This window comes from Pan troglodytes, chromosome 2, assembly GCF_028858775.2.
Source record: "Pan troglodytes isolate AG18354 chromosome 2, NHGRI_mPanTro3-v2.0_pri, whole genome shotgun sequence".
Taxonomy (NCBI): domain Eukaryota; kingdom Metazoa; phylum Chordata; class Mammalia; order Primates; family Hominidae; genus Pan; species Pan troglodytes.
The window spans coordinates 131,715,871-131,736,579 of NC_086015.1; the positions used below are offsets into that span (position 1 = coordinate 131,715,871).

The following is a 20,709-nucleotide window of genomic DNA, read 5'->3' on the forward strand; positions in this document are numbered from 1 at the left end:
TTAAGCTTATGCATTTTTTTAATATTTTTCTTTTGTCTCAGAGTAGGAGGCGAGGGGGTTGAAGGGTTAGCAGAAAAAGGGTGTATTTACAGGGTCCACCTGACAAACAAGACAGGCTGTGGCTTGCGCTCAGTAAGGGGACACAGTCACAGCAGCTTCGGCCTCAAAGCCAAGGGAGCGATCTGGGAGACGTTTCCCCTTTCAAGAAAATGTTGTTTCCTTCCTGTGACCCAGCCCTGGCCTGGGAATCTGTGCAGGACCGCCCGTGATTGTCTCTGCCCTCCAGGGCCTGGCCCGTCAAAGCAGGCACCAGCTCACCCTCCCTGGGCCGTGGCCACTCTGGCTTTGGCTCAGCCCAGCCTGGAGTTCGGCTATTTCAGAGAGGGAAGCCAGAGGAGAAGAGGGTGCAGGCTGAGGTCCCCACAAATCTGCCCCCAGAGCCCTGGCAAGTGGACCCGCCAATCCCGAGGAAGAACCGGAGGACTTGGGACAGCTCAGACCACCAAGTCTCCAAGTCCTTGTTAGAAACAAGAGCAAAATAAATTATTTTTGCCTAATCCTTTTTCCTTCTAAAAATGGTTGCCTTCGTCTGTCCCATCCCCTCCTTTTCTCTCCATAAAGTTGTCCTTGTTGTTCTCCAAACAACTGTCCATGCAGGAAACCCCACCTGGGCAGCGGTCAGGTGCGGAGGCAGCCTCTCAGCGGTGGGGAACATTCACAGTAACTGCTGGCAGGCTGCTGGGCGCCCTCCAGGAGAGGGGGTGCTGGGCCGAGCCGGGCTGGCAGGAGTGGTGTCGGCCTTCGGGAAATGCTGGGCTGCTAAGGGTTTGGTCCACCCATCCCGGGAGTGCCCGGTCCTCGACGTCCATCTGTTCCCTAGCCCATGGCGGTCACCATGCTGGACGGGTGGGGGTGGCCGAAGGAGAGGCTGGAGGAGGGGTGGATGGGCGTCGGAGTGGGCAGGATGTGTCCGGAGTGGCTGAAGGGCGGGAGGTGGCCCACAGGTGCCATGTGTCCAGCCAGGGCAGCTGCACTGAAGGGGGACGACTTCTCCTGCATGCACTTTGACAGCTCCTCGAAGCACTCCGCCCCTTTCTTGCTCTTCTTGGACTTGTTGGACATCTTCCGGTTCCGAGTCTGGATCCCTTCCTTCTTCATGGTCAGTGGCCTGTTAACCTAGAGGCAACCACCAGTTTTCAGAGGGCCAGTTCCTTCCTCCAGCAACATTCCTCCCACCCCGCCACAGCGTGGACCAGAGGCAGGTCAAGCTGAGGGTCCCAGGAAGCCAGGAATTGTGCCCGACCTTCATAGTCCCATCACCAGATGGCTACCATTCCAGGAAGGGCGGGTTCTGGCATATGGGGCTGACCCACACCCTCCCTGGCTCTGCCCACCGCATGCCAGCACTGCCCAGCCAACTGAAGTCCTCCCCTCCACCCTGACCCTTTTTAAGCAGAGAAACCACTTCCCTAGCCCCTGAGACCCTGTCCTAGCCAGCTCCACCTCCTGAGCAGAGGCAAGGCGCCCCCTCTTACGGGAAGCCCTTCTGGCGCTCACTCAGGGCAGCAGCTTCCCAAGCCAAGCCAAGCTGGATATTGTGGCTGGGGCCTCTTGCCTGGCAGCACAAAGCGCAGAGGTCCCCTGGGAGGGGCGGGGTGGCCGGGGCGGGGCGCACTCACATTGTGCAGCTTGTAGTAGAGGCCACAGGCGTTGCAGACAGGGTCCCCGTTGGCGTTTCGGCGCCATAAGGTGGTGGTTGTCGTCTGACAATTTGCACAACAGGTGCCGGCTCTTCTGGCGGCCGACTGGGAGGGCAAGGCAGCGTCAGTAGGCTGGACTCCCACGCCCACCTCGACCCCCCTCCCTGGCCCTCGCTCCACCCCCAGTCCCCACCAGCTCAGTCAAGGAGGGCTAAATCTCACATGGGAATCAAAGCATCTCAGAACCATGGAATTTTAGAATTTGAGAACGATATAAGTCAAGACTCACAGAACTTTGAAATAAAGAACTCTCAGAAGCCTGATGTTAGAATCAACGGGATTGCAAGAGCTACAGGGGAGAATTAGCTACCTCCCCAACTACCCTGCGCTCTAACTCCATAAATGGGGAAACTGAGGCCCTGAGAAGGGCTCTCTAGTAGCACAGGCATCCTGAGGCTGAGCCGGCTTGGTCCCCCTCGAGCCCCTGGATCTGGGGCCGATTCTGTGTCTCCTCTAGCACGACTCCGCTCAAAATCCATAATCCTGGGTGAGTCAGTGTCGCTGAGGCCAGCGCAGGTTTACAGAGTGCAGAGCTGCACCGTCCAACACTGTAGCAGCTGGCCACAGGCAGCCATTTAAATAAGATCTAACTACAAATTAACCAAATTAAAAACCCAGTTCCCTCAATTGCACGAGCCACATTTCAAGTGATCAATATTCACATGTGGCCAGGGGCTACCACAGTGGGCAGTGCAGACACAGAACTTTTCCATCTCTCCAGCTGATGTGAGTGCTGATCCCCCCCTATCCAGCCCCCCATACCCCAACCCTTAGAGCTTTAACCACCCAGCAGCCCCTCTGAGTCCTAGTCCCTCAGGAAATGCCTGGCAGAGGTAGGGTCTGGAAATGAGCGCCTGGTCCTTGCAGAGAGAAGCTAGAGGGAGGCTTTACCCAAGAAAACAGATCCCCTCTCCCGGTTCCACCAACGCCAGCCCCACAGTGACAGAGGGGGTCCCCCAACACTTCCCAGAGAACTGCAGGCGGGAGTGCGCCAGGTGGCGAGTGTGGGGGGCTGGGGGCTGAGGCCTGCAGAGCCTGGAACTGCCCCAGGCCCAAGCCTGGTCACAGAAGGGACAGAGGGACTGCAGCCGCGGGGGCAGGGAGGGGTGAGTAAGCAGCCTGAAGCTGGAATTCTGACTCAGGGGCCAACGCCGCGTCCTCCACCTCTACCCCCACCCGGGCCTCACCCCGCCCTCGCTCCAGGGGAAAAAAAGGCCCCCAAACCAGGGAACGATTTAAGCCTCATAAATCACTTCGCCCTGAAAAAATATATTTATTATTCTTAGCATTTTACGCATTATTTGCAGAGTGGAGGGTATTAGAAATTTCAAAACAGCCCAGCGAGAGGCAGGACTGAGCTGAGGAGACTCTAAAAACTCGCAGAGTCCGGAAACAGATACACGAAGTTTCCTTATCTTCAGGCTGCAGATGTCCGGATAGGAAACTCCGGCAGGAGATCCGAAAGGGCATTTTTTTAAAATCACTCAAATGAAAATACACAGTATAGGTGACTCCATGGAAAAATAATAAAAGGCAGGTTTTTTTAGTGGCCGGTGTGAGTTTGTGTTTTATTTAAATAAGCACGAGGAGCTTGTGAGCGGGGCTGTCGGGGAGGGCTGAGCCACAAGGAAAAGTACTTCATGGCCCTATTTTTAAAAAAGAGCTAAGCAGAGGCCAGAGGACAGGAGTTCAGCCCGTGGACACTCAACTTTGGGGATCCCGGAGCAGAGTGGGGTGGCGCAAGGGTGCCCGGTGGGCTCCCTATACCCGAGGAGGAAATCTGGCCCGAAAGAATCTGGCCAGAAAGAGAGACGACCCCAACTGACATCCCAGTGCTTTTCATGATAAAAGAGGATTTCAAGCGGCAAAGCGTCTGCATTTGAAGGAGTTTTTTTCCCCTGTAATTAACCGCCAGCTCCTGCCCAGCAGCCCCCTCCCAGCCACCTGTGCCTGCTCCTACCAGTCTTCGCTTGGGCTTGATGAGTGGCCGGTTCTGCCCATTCATCTTGTGGTAGAGGCCACAGGCATTGCACAGGTAGTGGCCGGTGCCGTCCCGCCGCCAGAGAGGGGTGGCTGTGGCCCCACAGTTGACACACTCCCGGCCTTCTGCAGGGGAACAGGGAAAGACACGGGGGCCTGCTTAACCGACAAGTTCTCGGGAGGGAGTCCAGGGCAGGAAAGCAGCCGGCGGAGCAGTGCCGGTGCCTCTCAGGCACACGGTTGGCCTGGGCCTGGCTGCAACAGCCTGGGCAGGAAGAGGGACCAGAGGGTCTCCCACATGGGAGAGGGCGCAGGTCCAGAGTCGTTTAAAGCCAAATCCCCTGCTTCCAATCCTCAAGAGGAGGGATGGAAACGAAGGAGGAGGGGAGGAGGGGCCCAGAGCCCCAGGCGTTCTGGAGCAACCAGGAGGGTATTTACTGCAAACTTTGCCGAGGGTAGGGTGGTAGCAGGAGTCACCCAGCTCAACCTGGCCGGGCCCAGGAGGCTCTCTCCTTCCCGCTCTGGCGCGTCTCTTCCCCTCTCCTCTTTTGTCCCTCTCCTTTCTACCCAACTGTGTCTGCCCCACCCCGTCTTTCTGCTCTAAGTCCAGAAGCATTTCCCTCTTTCTCCCCAACTTTTCTCCTCTTCCACCAAAGCTTTAGAATTTTTCTGAGTCCTGGAAATAATGGATCGAAGTTGTTGTTCTTTAAAATAAAATAAATAATAAGCTCTTTCTTTTTTAGATAAGTGGCCTTGGTTTTTTTTGTTTGTATTTTTTTTTCAATTAAAAGACCATCTGGAATTCAAATAAAATGCAAAACAAACAGGAGAAAGGACCGAGAAAAGGCAAGCTGACGGGTCTGAGCAGAACTAGGACCCTGAGCCGGGGCTCAGCGGGTGCTGGGGCCAGCGGGGGCTGGGGCTGGGGACCAAGTTGAGCAGGCTCACTGCCTGGCATCGTGTTCCCCAGGAAGTTGTTCTTGATTTAGTTTAAACTAAATGAGGAGTACAGACTGGCAAGAGAAGGTGGTTCCTGCACTCAGGAGTAACTGTTTTAAAAACCTTCCCCCTCTGTGGCTCAAAGGGATTCGGGAAAGAGACATGGACAGCAGGAACTCCACACTAGCCACGAGTTTCTGGGTTTATGCTCTGTGGCCAGATTCTTGGACAAACCCAGTTTGGCCCCAGCCAGCTGCGGGAAAAGGGGCGGGGGCACTGCGGCTTCATCCCCTCACTCCAGCCCTCAGGGAGGGAGAGGGAAGGGCCTGGTGAGGGCAGGGAGCAGGAGCAGGTCCTGGGAATTTTGCTCTGGGGTAAATCTCCCGAGGAGATCAGGGAGCCATCGAAATCCCAAGATCAGACTGACTGAGTTAGAGACCCAGATTCCTTAAGGGTCTGGAACCTCCGGAGTGCCTGAAACATGCACACACAACATGCACACAGACACACGTACACACATGCACACGCGCTCCCAAACACATGCACATACAGACTCACTTCCCTCGCTTCACATGCTAAGTCCTGAGGTGGCTTGAATTTTCACTTAAGATTCAGGGAGGGAAAGGGGGAATTCCTGTTCTGTGTTCTGGTCAGGCAGTGACCAACCCTGGGGCAAGGAACTGAACTTTGGGGGTACACTGGAAGCACTTAAGAAAATGGCAAAAGTTTTAGAGTCTCCTCTCCCTGACCTGGGGGTCTCAAACATCTGTTGGGGGCTATTAGAGAGAAACATCACCCATCCCCAGATCTGGGAAACCGACACTGCCCCCTCTCCCAAGTCACAGCCCCCCACCACAAAAACGCAAATGCTCCCCTCTTCCACGAAGTCCCCAGCACCTGCCTTTACCTGAACAGGAACGAGCCTTGCTGCGCTGCTTAGGGGTGAAGCTGGAGGCCGGTCCCCCCAGGAAGCCTCCGGGGTGGAAGAGTCCGCTGCTGTAGTCGTGGGCAGCCGCCGGCACATAGGAGGGGTAGGTGGGGATGGGGTGGTGTGTAGCAGGCTGGGTGCCCATAGTGGCTAGGCCTGGGCGCAGGGGACTGCCACTTTCCATCTTCATGCTCTCCGTCAGTGACACCTGGTACTTGACGCCGTCCTTGTCCTCTCCTCGGGCTGCACTACCCCCCGCGGAAGATGAGGCTGGAGACGCAGCCCCCGTGGTGCTAGGGTCAGGAGACACTTCTTTGGGTGGCGTGGGTGGGAAGCCGAAAAGGTGGGAGCCAGAGTGGGCTGCTGTAGGGGTGAGGGAGGCCACTGAGCTCCCGCTGCCTCCCCCGCTCCCACCCCCAGCCCCTGGGTACACAGAGAGTGGGCCTCCAGGGCCTCCAGCAGCTGAGGGGTGCAGTGGCGTCTTGGAGAAGGGGCTCACGGTCCAGGGGTTGTGGTGGTGGGCCGCAGCGGCAGAGAGGGCTGCTTTGCCCCCGTCCAGCCAGGGCAAACCCGGGCTGTGCAACAAGTGTGGGCGGCACATCTGGCCTCCGGTCAGGCGGGCTGCGGGCAGAGAGAGAGAGGATCAGGGTGGGCAGAAAGATCAGGGTAGGCAGAGCTAGGGACGCCCCTGACAGACATGAGATCACGACTCCCAGAACCAGCAGTCGTCCCCTCCCCAAAGAAAGCCAGAAACATAATACCCCACCGGTAATAATCAGGAATGTCAGTCCAAGCTGAAGGACAAGTGGCATAGAAGGAACCCCACCGGACAGACCCTACAGGGAACCCTCACGGGCCAGCTGGAAGTGGGCAGAAACCCTGCGGGTCCCACACCCTCCCCAATCGGCCGCTGCTCCCACCTCTCCCGCCCCGATTTTTCAGCAGCTCGATTCCTGCGGATCCTACATCCGGGAAGCAAGCAGACGGGCCCTCCTCCCCTCCCTCGCCTGGCGCGCGGCGCCTGGGTTCTCATCACCACGGGCCCAGTGCTCACCGTGCGCGGGGCTGTAGGAGACGCGCGCCCGCGCGTGAGCGGGGTTGGCATAGTAGGGGTTGCCCTGCGAGTCGAGGTGATTGAAGAAGACGTCCACCTCGTCTGGAGGCAGCAGCTGCGCGGGTTCCATGTAGTTGTGCGCCAGGCCCGGGTGGTGTGAGTCGGGGTGCTGCGCATTCAGCACGGCCGGGTGCGCCATCCAGCGCGGCTGCTCCGGCGCCACCTCCATGGCCGGCGGCGGCGGCTCAAGGTCTGGGTGCAGACGGCAACGGCCCTGCGCGAGGAAGGGGGCGTGAGGCGTGCCGCCAGCGCCTGACAGCCCCCAAAGTCCCACCACGAGGTGTCCCGCGCGCCACGGAGCCCCAGCCCAGATCTGGCGAGAAAGAGCACCAGTCCCGGGTGGGAGGAAAGCCCAAGGCTCAAAACGAAAGGAAGGCGGGGGAGGGGGTTCAGCCACGCACACTCACGTGGTGACCCGCGGCTCCAGAATCACACACCCGTGCACATGGGGTCACACCCGGGGACAGGTCCCGACACCAGTGACCCCAACAAACGCACAGAGCAGCACTTCAGTCAGACACTCACACTGAGCCCCCCCCGCCCGGTAGACAAACACATGAACACAGACTCAAAAGTTGGAGACAGGCGCCCGGGCACCCAGTGTGGCACTTGATCCCAGCGACACGCACACACCCACACTTGGCGCCAGATACACATACTGATCTCAACCCCGAAAACATGCACACGCAGCTCCCTGAGCGCAGTACTAAGCGGCACAATCAGGACCTCTCAACAAAGCACACCAAAGCAGTCGCCCGCAGCCTGGCCCCCCGCCCTAAGTCCCCCCAGAGTCCCCTCAAAGCTAGGAGCGCCCCAGGCCCCCAGCCGGCTCTCAAACCCCAAACTTACACACGCAGCCGTGGGGAGGGGAGGGACTCGGCCTCTGAGAGTGAAGGAGTTCCGGCGGGAGCCCCGAGGGCGACGGGCCCAGGGACAGCACGTCCGGAGACTGGCGGGGCTTACAGGGTAGGAGCTGGGGGTAGAGTGCGCCTCGGCCTCGGGCCCGCCCGGCTCCGGCCCCTCGGCATCCTCCGGCCGCCCTGGCGCCAGCTGCCGACTCCTGCACAGACATGAAGCGGGGGCCGCGCACGCCTAAGAAGCCCAAGCCAGCCAATCAACGCCGCGCGTCTCCCAGCCTCCGCCTCCCATTGGCTGCGTCCGCAATTCCCGAACCGCTGGACTCCGGGACTGACCCGCGGGCCGGCCCCCTTCGGCCGGCGGGCCCCCTCCCTGCGCGCTCCTGGCGGCCCTTGCTGCCAACGCGCCCCACCACTAAGGGACCCTCACCCCAAGGCCCGACCCCTGCAGCCCCTCTTGCGAACACTCCGGGATCCCTCGATGCTCTGGGCCTCCCTAGCAGTAACTAACCACCAACTGCCCCCTCCCCAGGAGCCCGGGCCGCGCACCCTCTGGATGACCTCTCCCCGAGACCCTAACCCCGCCACGCTCCTTCACCGCTGAACGTGGTCAGTCCGAGCGCAGTTACCTACCCAGACCGTTCCCTCCCCTAGCTCGGGCGCTGTCTGGGTGGACTGGGGGTTGGGAGGGTTCGGAAGACAGCGGCGGAACAGCAGGAGCCGAGAGGGGCAGAGAGGGGCAGGAACTACAGGGCTCTAGAGGGCACCTGGGCCTCGGACACGCGGCCGCTCAGGGCTGTGCTTGACCCAGTGGAGGTGGCCGGGCCGGTGGCTCCAGAAAGGGGGAGGGGGCACCCCTCCCCGGGCGTGGCCTTCGCAGGCCAACGGGCCCAATTGCCTGGGGCGAGGCCGTGGAGACCCGGACTGGCGCCGGCGCCAGCTGGAGGGGGACGCCCCCGGGCAAGAGGTGGCATTTTTTTTCCTCCGGGGGGGGGCTCCCCGAGGTGGCCTCTGGTGAGGGGGAGGCGGTGGTCTGAGGTCTCCGTCTTCTAAGTCACCTGGAAGTGCTCCCCACTCACTTCTAGCCCGGAGATCGGCTCTATGGTTCGTGTGGGCCGGGCGCACAAGTCTTCCTCCCTCCCATTGTACAGACTGGGGAGACGGAGGCTCGAAGGGAGCCCCGGGCCGAGGAGGGAGGTCCAGGACAAAGGCATTTTGGGGGACCTAGACAGGTGCCGAGTACTGGGGGGACTCAACAGTGTCCTCCAGCCCTCTTCCCTGTTGGGCCCGAGGCTCCCGGGGTAGATGTCCAGAGGGCCCCCAGGTGGGTCAGGGGCAGGAGGAGGGCTGGGGTCCCGGCCACCCCCGGGAGAGTGGGGGAGGGGCGGCGGGATTGACAGTCGGTAATTGGGTAACTGGAGGCGGCTTCTCCGGCCGGGCGGCCCCGCCACCGCGACGCCGAGCCCCTGACGTCACCCGATTCGCCAGGAAATGAACTTTTTAATAATCCGAGGAGGGAGGAAAGCCCTCGGTCCCCTCGGCTCCGGGGGCGCCCGGCTGGGCCCAGCTCCGCGGGCGCGCCCCCGTCACCCCCTCCCAGGCCAGTTCAGGGCAGCGCCAAGGGGCCGCCGGCTCAGGCTGAGGCCTCCTCCTGCCTAGGCGTCTGGCGTCCGTTTGTCTGTCCGAGGCCTCAGCGCAGGTAAAGCGCGGGGCTGGGGGGCGCAGAGCTCCATTGGGCTGGGAACCAGCGCGTCTCGTGCCCTTGGGGGACCTGCCTGCCCGAGCCGCCTGCTAAGCCTCCCGCTCCCCTCCACGCTGGAGCGCGCGGAGCCCGGTCTGCTCGGAACTCCACTCTGCGGGAGCGGAGGCCGGCGCCAGCCCGGGAAGCCGCGCAGGGGGCGGGAGGCCGAGCGCGAGGCCCTTGGCGCCGGGCCTCCGCGTCCAGGCCGGGCAGGTGAGCAGTCTCCGTGCCTCCCGGTTGGCGTTCCCCTCAACGCGTGCGGTCCCGCCGGGGCCCACTGTCTCTCCGTCCGTCTGTCTCTCAACTTTTCCCATCCTTTAGCTTACGATTCTTCATCAACTCGTAAAATGAGATCGCCGCGGAGCTCGAGCCTATTTGGCGTCTCCGGAGACTAGCAAGACCCTCTGAAAGACACCGCGTCCCCAGGGATAATCCCCCGTGTCCGGCAAAGCTGCCCCGCTCGAGCGCGAACCCTGGGACCCAGCGCGGGAGGCAGACCAGCAGCTGGCCGCTGGGCTGTGAACGCCAGGACCGAGCGGAAGCTTCCCGCCCGGCCGCGATCGGTGCCGCGGCTCTCAGGGAAGTGGCTACGCGCGGCCCTCGGGAAAGCAGGTAATTCGCCTTTTTCTCCCACCGGCGCGGTAAAAATTACCCCCCCCCCCCCACTCCCCGCGTTCTGTGTGTATTCCCAGTTTCAGCGCAGCGAGCTCGGCGTCTAACCCCTCCGCGGCAGGGTCCCGGCCACTGCGGTAGTGGAGGTGGCCAGCCTGGCTGAGTCCCCTGCCCAAACGTCAGCCCTGCGCTGCCGCCTGCCTGACGCAGAGCGGAGCGAGAGAGGGGATTTAATTACCCCGCTCGGCAGCTCAGAAAATCGCCGCACAGAGGGGCTTAGCAGGACGGCTAAGGAGTGCTTGAGCAGGGGCCTCGGGAGACCCGAACCAGCCTCCTTGCCCGCAATCCGGTGTAGAGGAAAAAAAGGAAAGAGGAGTTCTGCCAGGTCCTTTCAGGCCTTGGGGTTGCCTTGCTCGACAACGCAGGCAGGAGTCGGCTTGACCGAAGCCTCCACCTCGGTTGCAGGTCCTGCGTAGGATGCGGGACTGCTGCATTCTCTGGCGGAAACGAACCCGCCTGGGAGAGAGAAATGCGACGCCAGGTAGCAGGGCGCCCAGCTGGCCAATAAAGAGGGACCCGCGCTCGACAATGTCTGTGTGTGCCAGGCAGACCGAGGGACACCAACCGGGCCCCTCCCCATTAGGCCGAAGACATGGTCCTCCCACCTTGGGCCCCAAACAAACTCCCGGGGAGGGTCAACGCAGCCCCCAGAGTCGGCTGGGGTCTTGAGGCGCTGTTCCAGGCCTGGTGAGAGCAGATTTACTCCAATTTATGGGCTAGAACTTTGGGGTCCCCAAAACACCTTTAGAGGGACGCGTTCCCTTTTTCAGTATTTTGTTCGTTCGGGAGCATAGTTGGAAATGCTGGCGCTGCCTTTGATCACATTAAGAAGCTGTCACTTTCCTTACTTGGGAACAAGATTTCTCTGAGGACTGGAGAAGGTCGGCCAGGAAGCAGAATTTTCGAAGGATCCTTTTCAAGTGGCCCGAGAACTCACAGCGGCGATCGCCACCATTTGACCTGGGTGCTTCTGCCTGGGAGCTGGGGAGGTAGCAGATCTGGTGCCCGGTTCTAGAGTGCTTCTCAGGCCTCTACTAAGCCGCGGGTGCCAGGTGGGGACACAGAGCTGCCCAGGTCTCCCCGGCCGTCCAGCCCTCCCCTCTGAGCCCTTTGTTTAAAGTTAGCTCATCCGAGGCGGCCCCTTTGGGACCATAAGTTTGCCCTCCCTTTGCAACCTAATTCTTCTCGCCTTTTCCTTATGGGCAGCTAATTGGCCCGCGGTGTGGGGCTGGGGGTGGGGTGTCAAGGAAACCCATTTGCTAAGGGACTACCTTCCATAGAGAAATTTAATTCGCAACCCAGCGGCCTCCCAGCCCCACACTGGCAATAAACCTTGAGGGGTACGGGGAGGAAGTGGGGTGCCTTAGCAGATGGGTTCAGAAGTTCCCTTAAAGCCGGGGCATTAGATCTCAGGCCAGCAGCCATCCCTCCAGGGGGGGTTCCCAACGGGGGGACTACTGCTATAACGGCCCCTCCTGCTCTTTGAGGTTCAATTCCAGCCCCTTAAAGCAGAAGGCTCCCTCCCTCGGCATCCGTGCAGGCTCTCCCACCTCATTACTGTTCTGTGTCTTTGGGAATCGTAGAGTCTGTGGCCCCCACGTCCTAGGTGTCTCGGCACCCTGGACCCAGGCGCCTCCGAGATTCTATATCGCTTCTGACCCCTACCTTCAAGCCTGGCAGGCTCCCCGCGGAACCCTGCTGAGACCCGGAGACAATCGGGCCTTGCTTCTCCCTCCTCCACGAACAGCCACGGTTTACTTGGAGCGGCCGGGGCCAGCGGCCTGACAACTGGTAAATCCGTTTCGTTAGGCACAATTTGTCTGCAATTTGTCAGCCCGGCTGGGAAACGCTCTCCAGACGCCTCGGCTGCCGCACGGGCCCTACCTGGTTCTCGAATCCTGCCTGCTCATAAACGAATCCTAGCACGGGGTGCCTGCGTAGACCTGGAGCTCACCACCAGATGTTCCCGACCTCGGGAGAGGAGGCTTTTTCCAAAACAACGAATTTCCTTCCTTGTTTTCCGGTAAAGGAGCGGTCGCCACACACGGGGTCCCTGAACGCGGGGCCTTTCCCCTCGTGGTTGGAGCAACGCGGAGTTCAAGCCTGGCCACCACCGAATAATTTTAAATGCCCCGTTTTCAGACAGATCCAGAACGCCGTCTACGCCTACCGGCGGCAGATCTTCAAGCCCGCGGCGGCCCCATTCTTATTGAAATCCCACTAAACGGATTCCGACTCCGGCTTGGGGCGGGGGGAGACTTCCAGACCCGGCGCTCTCCCCCACACGCACCCCAGTCACACAGGATAAAGGGCTGCGGGGCGCAGCGCGCGGGGGCGCAAGCAGGAGCGAGCTGGGTTAAGCCGCGAAAAGCCGGCGCACGGGACCAGCCGGCAGGTGCAGCCGCCACTCGGCGGCCCGGCTCGGACGCATCCGCCGCGGTGGCCTGGGGATTGGGGGCGGCCGAGACAAAGGCCCCAGTTCGGGGGCCGGGAGGCGGGGGTGCTTTGCGAGGCTCTGGGAATGCCAGGGTCTCGTGGCCTGTGGCTCCGAGAAATGGGAAGACAGGAGGCCCGAGGCGGGCCTGCTGTGCCCAGGTAACCAAATACTCCCTCTGGTTGAAGTCCCTATAACCAGGGTTTCCGGTCTCTGGCAGGGCCAAGGCGAGCCCCAAAGGTAGGGGCCACAGGGCAAACGGACCAAGCGATTCGGGTGCCTGGCGGGCCGGGCCGGGGGCGGGAAGGGCCGGGCCCAGGGAGGGTGGAAGTGGAAGAAACTCACCGAGCGAGGCGCGGTGGGCGGCGCCCCCGGGCGGACGGGGCCTGGAGCAGAGCTGGGAGCAGGGCGAGGTGCGCGGCAGGCGGGCTCGCGGGACCTGGGCGCGGGGTGGCGGCGCTCACCAGCAGAGCCTGGGCTGCACGCCGAGCGGCCGCATGGTGTTCAGCGGACCGCTTTTGTCCGCCTGGTGGGCGACGGGGCCCTGCTAGGATGGAGGTGGCGGCAGGCAATAGACAGACTTGAGCAGCGAGTTCCGGGGCGACGCTGGCCTCGCTACCTTCCTCGCGCTCACGCTGCCTCTCTCTCCCCCACCGGCCGCAACGCGGCTTTTTATTTCGACATCACTTTGCGGGGGGGCAGGGGGTGGCGACGGGGGCGGGAGCGCCGCAGGGGGCAGGAGGGTACCCGGGGCTCTGCACCCGGCCTACCAGGTCCAGCCGCCTGGCCGGCCAAGGGCCGCTAGGCACTCAGGGCGCGCACACCCGGCGCATCCACACTCCAGGCCGCTCCCACCCTCTCCGGAGCGCACACGCGCGCCCCTGACCTCAGGGATGCTTGCTCAGAAAGCTTGGGACACGTCTTTACTGAGACTCTCCCCGGGGACCCTCAGGAGCTGTGAGCACACGCACTCACTGATAATGGTACACAGACGCCCGCTCCTCTGTCTTCAACCCACTTCCAGGAGTGCTCACACGGACACGCACACATCCCTGCACATGTGCACACAGCTGTGGCCGCGAGGACATCCTCAGACAGACGGCCTGGGTCACACCGACACACATGGCCACACAATCAGATGCAACTCGGCACTCGGGCTCACACTCAGAACGCCCTCACTGCCAGGCTGGTTTAGCTAAGTGCAGGCGCAGCCCCTCTCCCTGTCCCACCCCCCTCCAGTTCCTAACTCTGGGGGACCCCTGAGCACTTTAGAAGTCCACTGTCTGGTGTCCCCCTGGCCCATCTCCTTGGGGTAGACTCTCACAATGGGGGAAGCAAGGAAGTGTGCAGAGGGCTTGTTCACAGAAGTGGGAGGCAGGAGGAGGGGAGAAAGTGAGTGTGGGAGTCCTCATCCCCAGAAGGCCCCTGGGTTTGTGGGCAAAGACAGTCCAGTCCTTGTGCTGCCAAAGTTCTTACTAAGGGATCCAGCCAGTCAGCGTCCCCCCACCCCCACCCCTGATTCCCATTCCAGCAGATCAGGGAGAGTGAAAGTGGCCTGGGGACCTTGAGCCCAGAGGGAAAGTGCTTGGGCTTGGAAGGACTGGGAAATCTGGGCTCCCGTGCCCAGGTGTGCCCCAGAGGAGTGTTTCTGTCCCCTGGTCTTTGTGACCCCTGCTGTCCATAGGTCTTTCTCCAAATCTGGTGGTGACTATTGCATTGTGTGTGTGTTCTATGCATGTGGCTCAGAGTCTATGTCCTGTGTGCCCAGGTGTGTCTGTGTGCACTTAGGAGCACACAGGAGTGTCTGCAAAACTGGGTGTATGAGTATGTTCCTTTCTTCTTGTGGGTTCCTGAGAGTTTGTATATTGGGCAGTAAGTCACAGTGTGGCTATTTCATGACCCTGGAATTTGGCACAAGAGAGTGTGTCTGTGGAAATGGTTGTGCGTCCCTTTGGCTCTGTGTCTGTGGGGTCATCATGTCAGAGACTCATGTAATGAGGGGTGGGGATTTCCAGGTGTTTGCCCATGTGTCTGTAGCAGTGTGTGGCATGTCTATGAATGGGTGTGTTTTGGAGTGTGTGTTTGCGTGTGTATGTGCATGTATCTAGGCATGTGTTACTGTGTGTATTTTTGTTGTTGTTGTTGTTGTTTTGTTTTGTTTTGTTTTGTTTCTTGAGACAAGGTCTTGATCTGTTACCCAGACTGAAGTGCAGCGGTTCAATCAGCGCTTACTGCAGCCTCAACCTCCCAGACTCAAGCCATCCTCCCACCTCAGCCTCCTGAGTATCTGGGACCACAGGCATGTGCCACCGTGCCTGGCTAATTATTTTTATTTTTATTTTTGTAGAAACACAGTCTCACTATGTTGCCCAGACTGGTCCCAAACTCCTGGACTAAAGCAATCCTCCCACCTCGGCCTCCCAAAGTCCTGGGATTATAGGCGTGAGCTACTGCGCCTAGCCTGTGTGTGTCTTTAATAGTTTGTACCTGGGTATCTGCATGTGTCCTTGAACTGGTGTATGTGTAGGTGTGTGTGTGTGGTGTGTTGCATGTGTCTGGATATCCATGTATAATTCTCTTTATTAATTGATGGCTGCTGGGGCGTGTGTTTGTGTTTGTGTATTTGAACATGCATTTGGCTATGTGCATGTCCATCTGTCTTTAACAGCATAGGTATCAGTGTATATCATTGTATCTTTGAAATGATGGTGGGGAGGAGGAGATGTATCCGAGTGTGTCTGCATGTCTACGTACAGCTCCATGTATGAATTGATGTGTGTTGCGGTGGGTGTTTGTGTCTGCGTATCTGGGTTGTGGGCAACTGTGTATATGACTACATTTTTGAAATGCATGTTTCTGTGGCCAGCACTGCCCTGTTCTGTGGACTGTGGAAAAGTGTGTCCTGGGTGACACGCGGGGTGTGCATCCTGCCGGATCACACACCATCCAGACCTTCCTTAACCAGCAGGGCAGGCCGCCAGTGGAGCTCTAGGGTACCATTTGCTCGGGCACTTTCTGTCTGTCTGTGGGAGGGGAGATGAGCTGATAAGGCTTATCTGCTGTCGCCAGCGCCATGCTGAATAACTGCTCTAATGAGGTGTCCTCATTGGGACCACCCGATCCCAAGGCCCTGGGCCTCACTGGGGAGGGGCATGGGCGAGCTTGTCTGAAGCACAGGAGCAGGGCCTGGGTGCCTACGGGGCCTTTTCTACTTCTGTCTTGTTTCCTTGGAAAGGGGGTTCCAGGCCTTGCACCTCCCCACCCCACCTGCCTCCTGCCTACTGGGCGGAGCTGGGCTGGCCAGGCCAGAGCTGGCTGGAGCCTTCCAGTCTCTAGTCTGTGGCCAGGTTCACAGCCTTGAGAGGGCAGGAGGTATGAGGCCTGGAGATGTGGGGCCCTCAGGGTGGGGTGGATGAAGAGAAATGGAGATTCAGTGACAGAAAGATCCAGAGAGACAAGGAGTGGGGGAAGAGATGGGAGGCCCAAGGACAGATTTTTAAAAAACAATGAGGAAGAGGCACTGGTGGGGACAGGCCTGGAGCTTGGGGACACTTGGAGACAGACAGAAATAAACAACTAAAAAGTGGCAGAAAGGGTCAGAAAGATGGGAATAAAAGCAAAGAAGGTGATAACCACAGAGACATGGACAGAGACAGGAGAGAGATAAGAGAGGACAGAGAGATAAGACAAAAATAGAGAGATTCAAAGAGAGGCTCAAAGAGCCAATGCGAGAAGAGGGACAGGGGTGAGAAGGGCCCCAGAGAGAAGAGTGGGGACGCAAAGGAAAGATGGGCAGGATGGGATGGACAGACTGAGAGGGAAAGGCCGACAGGGCTTAGCCGCCAAGCTCGAAGGAAGCGCGGGAGGCCGGGCGCCGGGTGAGGATGGGCTGGGCATGAGCTGCGGGCCGCGGGCAGGGCGGGACACCAAGGCTCGGGCGGTGGTGGCGAGCAGGGGGCTCCGCGCGGGGCTGCGCCGCTGTCCGGGGTAATTTTTCATCTCGGCCGGCTAATCTTTGTTCCCGGCGAAGATAATGAATAGCCAGTCGTTATCTGCCCGGCTCCCGGAGGCTGCCCGAGAATGGGGTTGTACAGGGCTGGGAATTGTTTCCAAAGTGCCGCGGAATAAATGGTGTTCCTTATCTCTGCCTTCCAGATTATCGGAGCCCTTTCAGAGAGCGCACAACAAATGCGCCCGCCATCGAATGCATCATTTACCACCGCAGATCCGAGCGCTGATGGGCAGGCAGATAGCCCTCTGCTGGGGGCACGCGGGCTCCCCGTGCCCGTACCACTCGCCTGCCTGCCGGGGCCACTGAGTGTGCGCCCCGGTGTGCCCGGCGTGTTTGGATGGACACGTGGGTGTGCCAGTGCATGGGCTAACGCCGATGCAACTGTGCGGGTGTGTCAAACAAGTGTACCACAAAAAAGTGCAAGTGTGCGAGCCCATCCATGCACACGCATGGCAGGCGTCTGTGCTGAGTGCCCGGAGGCGGCCGATGAGGCGGTTGGAGGGTCCACACAGGAGGCGGTGCTGCACTAAGCTTGTGGGCAGGCATGCGGCCCAGGGTGGCTGGACACGTGGTGGAGGAATGGGAGTGCAAGCCCGCGTGTCCGAGTGCAGCAGATGAGCATCCTGCGAGTGCCTCACTGTGTCTGCCCTGGAGGTGGCTGTTTAGGGGAGCACGCCGGAGGCCACTAGGGTGGATGTGCTGTGTGCATGCAAGTGCCCACCCTACGCTGTGTTTCGGGGCACACAAGCTACCTGTGCCTACCGGGATGAGCATGCAAGTGTCACCGCTCCCGCCGGGCGTGCTTGGGGTGTGCTTGGGTCTGCGTGAGGCTGTGTGTGTCCTGCCGTATCTCTGCCCAGGTGTGCCCTGGTGAGCTGAGAGAGGGGCACGGGGAAGGGCAGTCGTCGAGGCCTGTCCGTGTGCCAGCGTGGGTGGACTCCGGGCTGGGGAAGCGACAGGGAATGGTGTGTGCGGGTGTGACAGACGCCAGAGCGGCGGGGTGGAACGTGCTGTGTCACGGGAGACTTTCTTGACCAAAACGGAATGTGCGAGTGTGGAAGGAAGAGGGGCCGTCCGCGGAGTTTGGGGACACCCGGGCGTCCGAGCCCCAGAGCCTCTGCAGCTGGGACAAGGAAGCCCGAGCCCGCCGCCTGAGGTCCCCGCGCCGTTAGTGACACGCGCCGCCGACAAAGGCTGTATTTTTCCAGGCTCGCGCCCCGCCCGCGCGCGCGCGATGGTCCCCATGGCGACGCAGATAGCGCCGCAGCCATTTTCCCTATCTCCCCAGAGTCTATAATACGGCGGGATTAGCTCATCTCCAGGCAGGTCAAACCCAAAGTCACACAACCTGCGACGCGGGCCCCGCCCCCACTCCCCGGCCGCCCCTCCCCCGCCCCGGCCCCGGCCCCGGCCCCAGCCCGGCGACCCCCGGCTGCTGCCCAAGCGCAGGCGCAGAGCGCCACCTGGCGGCGGCGGGGTCTCGGGTGGGGTCCGCGGAGCCGGTGCCCGTGCAGAAGAGGTGGGGTGAGGGTCTCTACCTCCAGAAGGCGGGCTCTCTGGGAGCAGGGGCTTTGCTTTGTCACTGCTGTTCCCCAGGGCCAGACTAACACACAGTAGGTGCTCCATAAGTGTTTCTTGAAAGGATGTTTGGAGGGATGGATGGATGGATGGATGGGCAGGAAATTATAGACGGGGGCAAACTGCCAAAGGCTACAGTTTAGTTGGCAGCAAAAAAATCGTTTCTGAGAACGCATCCCACTGAATTTAGAATAAAAGCCAAACTCTTAGAACCTATGTAGTGGCCCTTACTGACCTCTCAGACCTGATTTCCTTCTTCCTCACTGCAGCCACAATGACTCTCTTCTTGTTCCAGAGTGTTCCCACCCCAGGGCCTTTGAGTCTACTGTCCCCTCCACCCCGAATGCATTCTGCCTCCACTCAAGTGTCACTCTCCAAGAGCCAAGTTGCTCCCCTGTCCCCCGCTCTTCTCTGTCTATGCATTTCTTTTATAGTGCTTAACACAGTCTGAAATAGTCTCGCCCCTGTGTGTGTGTTGTCTGACTCCCCCTCTAGAATGCCAGGATCCTTGAAGGTGGGGGGGTTCCTGTTTTGCTTGTGGCTACAGCTCAGCCACTGGAATCATATCTGACAATTGGTTGGCATCAGTCGCAACTCTGGGAATGAGGGAATGAGGACTAGAGGGGGCTGGACGGGCCCAGCCACCTGCCTTCATCATTGTCATTTCTCTTTATCACTACGGTAACTCCTCCTTCCCCTCATGACTTTGGAAGTCATTCAGCAGCCACTCCAGCCCCACCAACCTGCCCCCATCCCAGAGGGGCCTGGGATGGAGGGAGAGAACCACTGAGGCCCCTCCACATCCCTGCACCCGCTGTGCCCATGGGGGCGGAGAACACATCTGACCCAGCTCTGAGGGAGCCGTGGCCTCTCTAGGGAGGGCTGGCCTGCTGGTGAGACTTCACTCATAATACAAGATAATTATACCAGAGTTGTCATGAGGCGGTGGTGATTAATTGCTGTGCGTGGGGCACGGACGGACAGCGAGGTATAGAGAGTGGAGAGAAGGCCGCAGCCCAGCTGGGCTTCCAGGTGGGAGCTCAGCCTTCCCATCTCTGCCGTGGAAGGGACTCAGAGGTGTCAGGCCAAGCATGTAGGCAGGCTTGTGACAAACTCCTTGGCCAGGAGCTCTGAGAATTAGCTTCACTTCCCTCAGAAATGCCCCAATTCCCTCCTGGAAGAGGAGCTGTGTGACAGCTCAGGCCAGGGGGTCAGGACTCCCCCCATCTCCTCCGCGCACACATACCCCTGCACATATACCCAGCCACGTACAGCTGGGTGGCTGTACGCAAGTCATTTTTCTACTCTGAGCCTCAGGGTCTTCCTCTGTCCACCTCCCCCCAGGATTACTGGCAGAATTAGGTGTGAGCTTGCATTTAAAAAGAGGTTTGTTTTGTAAACCCAGGCTTTGCAAATTGGCAGCCCAAGTCTCAGGGGCCTGTGTGGTGACTGATCATTACCAACATTTCGAAGTGAGAGATGTCACATAAAGAGCGTCATTTCGAGCTTCTCTTGAAAAGTTGTAAGGTGAGCTACCCTGGGACTGTATTCCTGAATGGCAATGTGATGGCAGAGTCCTGCAGTATTACCACCTGTGGACTTGTGCACCAGGGTTCCCACCCACCCACTTCAGGCCCTTGGTTCAGGGATGTGCCCGTCATGGAAATACCAGGGGCTGTGGCTCTGCTGGTTTTGGCTTTCCTTCTCTGTAACCTTCCAATATCTTTCTCCTTCCAGGTACTGTAAACCACTTAGTAATTAATTAGTTAATAAATTCATCTCATCAGCACTTTTAAATAATGTGCTAGGCCACACTGTTATGGACCCCAGATATACAGCAGCAAACAAAGCAGCCATGGTACCTTCCCTCAGGGAGCAGTCAGTCCAGTGGAGGAGTCAGATATGACTCACCACACAGATCGAAAAATCTCCACAAATTATGAGAAGAATGCTGAGGGAAGAAAGAACATAGGTGGACTGCTGCTGAGTCCAGGCTTACTTGCAGAGATCTATGCTGGCCAGGCCTTGTGCTAGGCAGTGGAGGACATGGAATAAAATCAAATAAGGTCACTGTGTGCAGGCACCTCACGGTGTGGTAAAGGAGCAGCCCCATCCACAGGTTCTATTAATTCCAGCCTGTGAGAATTGGAACCACAGGGTGAATTTTGGAGGACAGGCACTTACACTAATCTGGAAGCATAATATATAAAGAGTACCTACAAATCAATAAAAAAAAGAAAAAAAAGAGCAAAGTATATGAACAGAAAATTCAATGAAAAGGAAATAGAAATGGCTCTTAAATGAATGAAAACATACTCTCACTCAGAGAAATGAAAATTTAACCCATGTCAAGATACTTGGGGTGAAGGAAGTGTTTTAAAATTAGATTGTGGTGATGGTTATAACCCTATAAATTTACTAAAACTTATTGAAGTGTACCTTTAAAACAAATGAACTTTATAGTATGTCAGTTATATCACAATAAGGCTATTTTAAAAATAAAAACACTTTGAGATACCATTTTATACCTGTTGGTATTAGCAAATGTCAAAACACTGGATAATGCATTACGTTCCTAAAGGCATGGGGGAGACGGCCTGGGGCAAGCGTCCACTGATGCATTCTTGGGCTGGGGTGGGCAACAGAACGCTGTCAAACATACAAATACATTTACCCTTTGAGCTGGGAATTCCA

The 20,709-nt window shown here is 58.9% G+C and overlaps 1 protein-coding gene and 1 pseudogene across 3 annotated transcripts; one reads left to right on the forward strand and one right to left on the reverse strand.

Annotated features, from left to right (window-relative positions):
• Positions 1-13,074, reverse strand: GATA2 (GATA binding protein 2). 3 transcript variants are annotated; one of them, XM_016941859.4, is made up of 6 exons: positions 12,771-13,074; positions 6,662-6,935; positions 5,587-6,228; positions 3,721-3,866; positions 1,680-1,805; positions 1-1,176 (listed from the first exon to the last, which is right to left on the reverse strand). In XM_016941859.4, exons 2-6 carry the CDS (start codon positions 6,888-6,890, stop codon positions 877-879), a joined length of 1,443 nt encoding a protein of 480 aa, XP_016797348.1. In that variant the 5' UTR covers positions 6,891-6,935; positions 12,771-13,074; the 3' UTR covers positions 1-876. The 3 variants fall into 3 exon arrangements, with proteins under 3 accessions (XP_016797348.1, XP_516728.2, XP_009444684.1); XM_516728.9 differs by lacking the exon at positions 12,771-13,074 and adding an exon at positions 7,571-7,785; XM_009446409.5 differs by lacking the exons at positions 6,662-6,935; positions 12,771-13,074 and adding an exon at positions 7,571-7,928.
• LOC101058734 (transmembrane emp24 domain-containing protein 10-like) overlaps positions 8,015-20,709 on the forward strand; it is a 53,766-nt pseudogene continuing 41,071 nt past the window's right edge.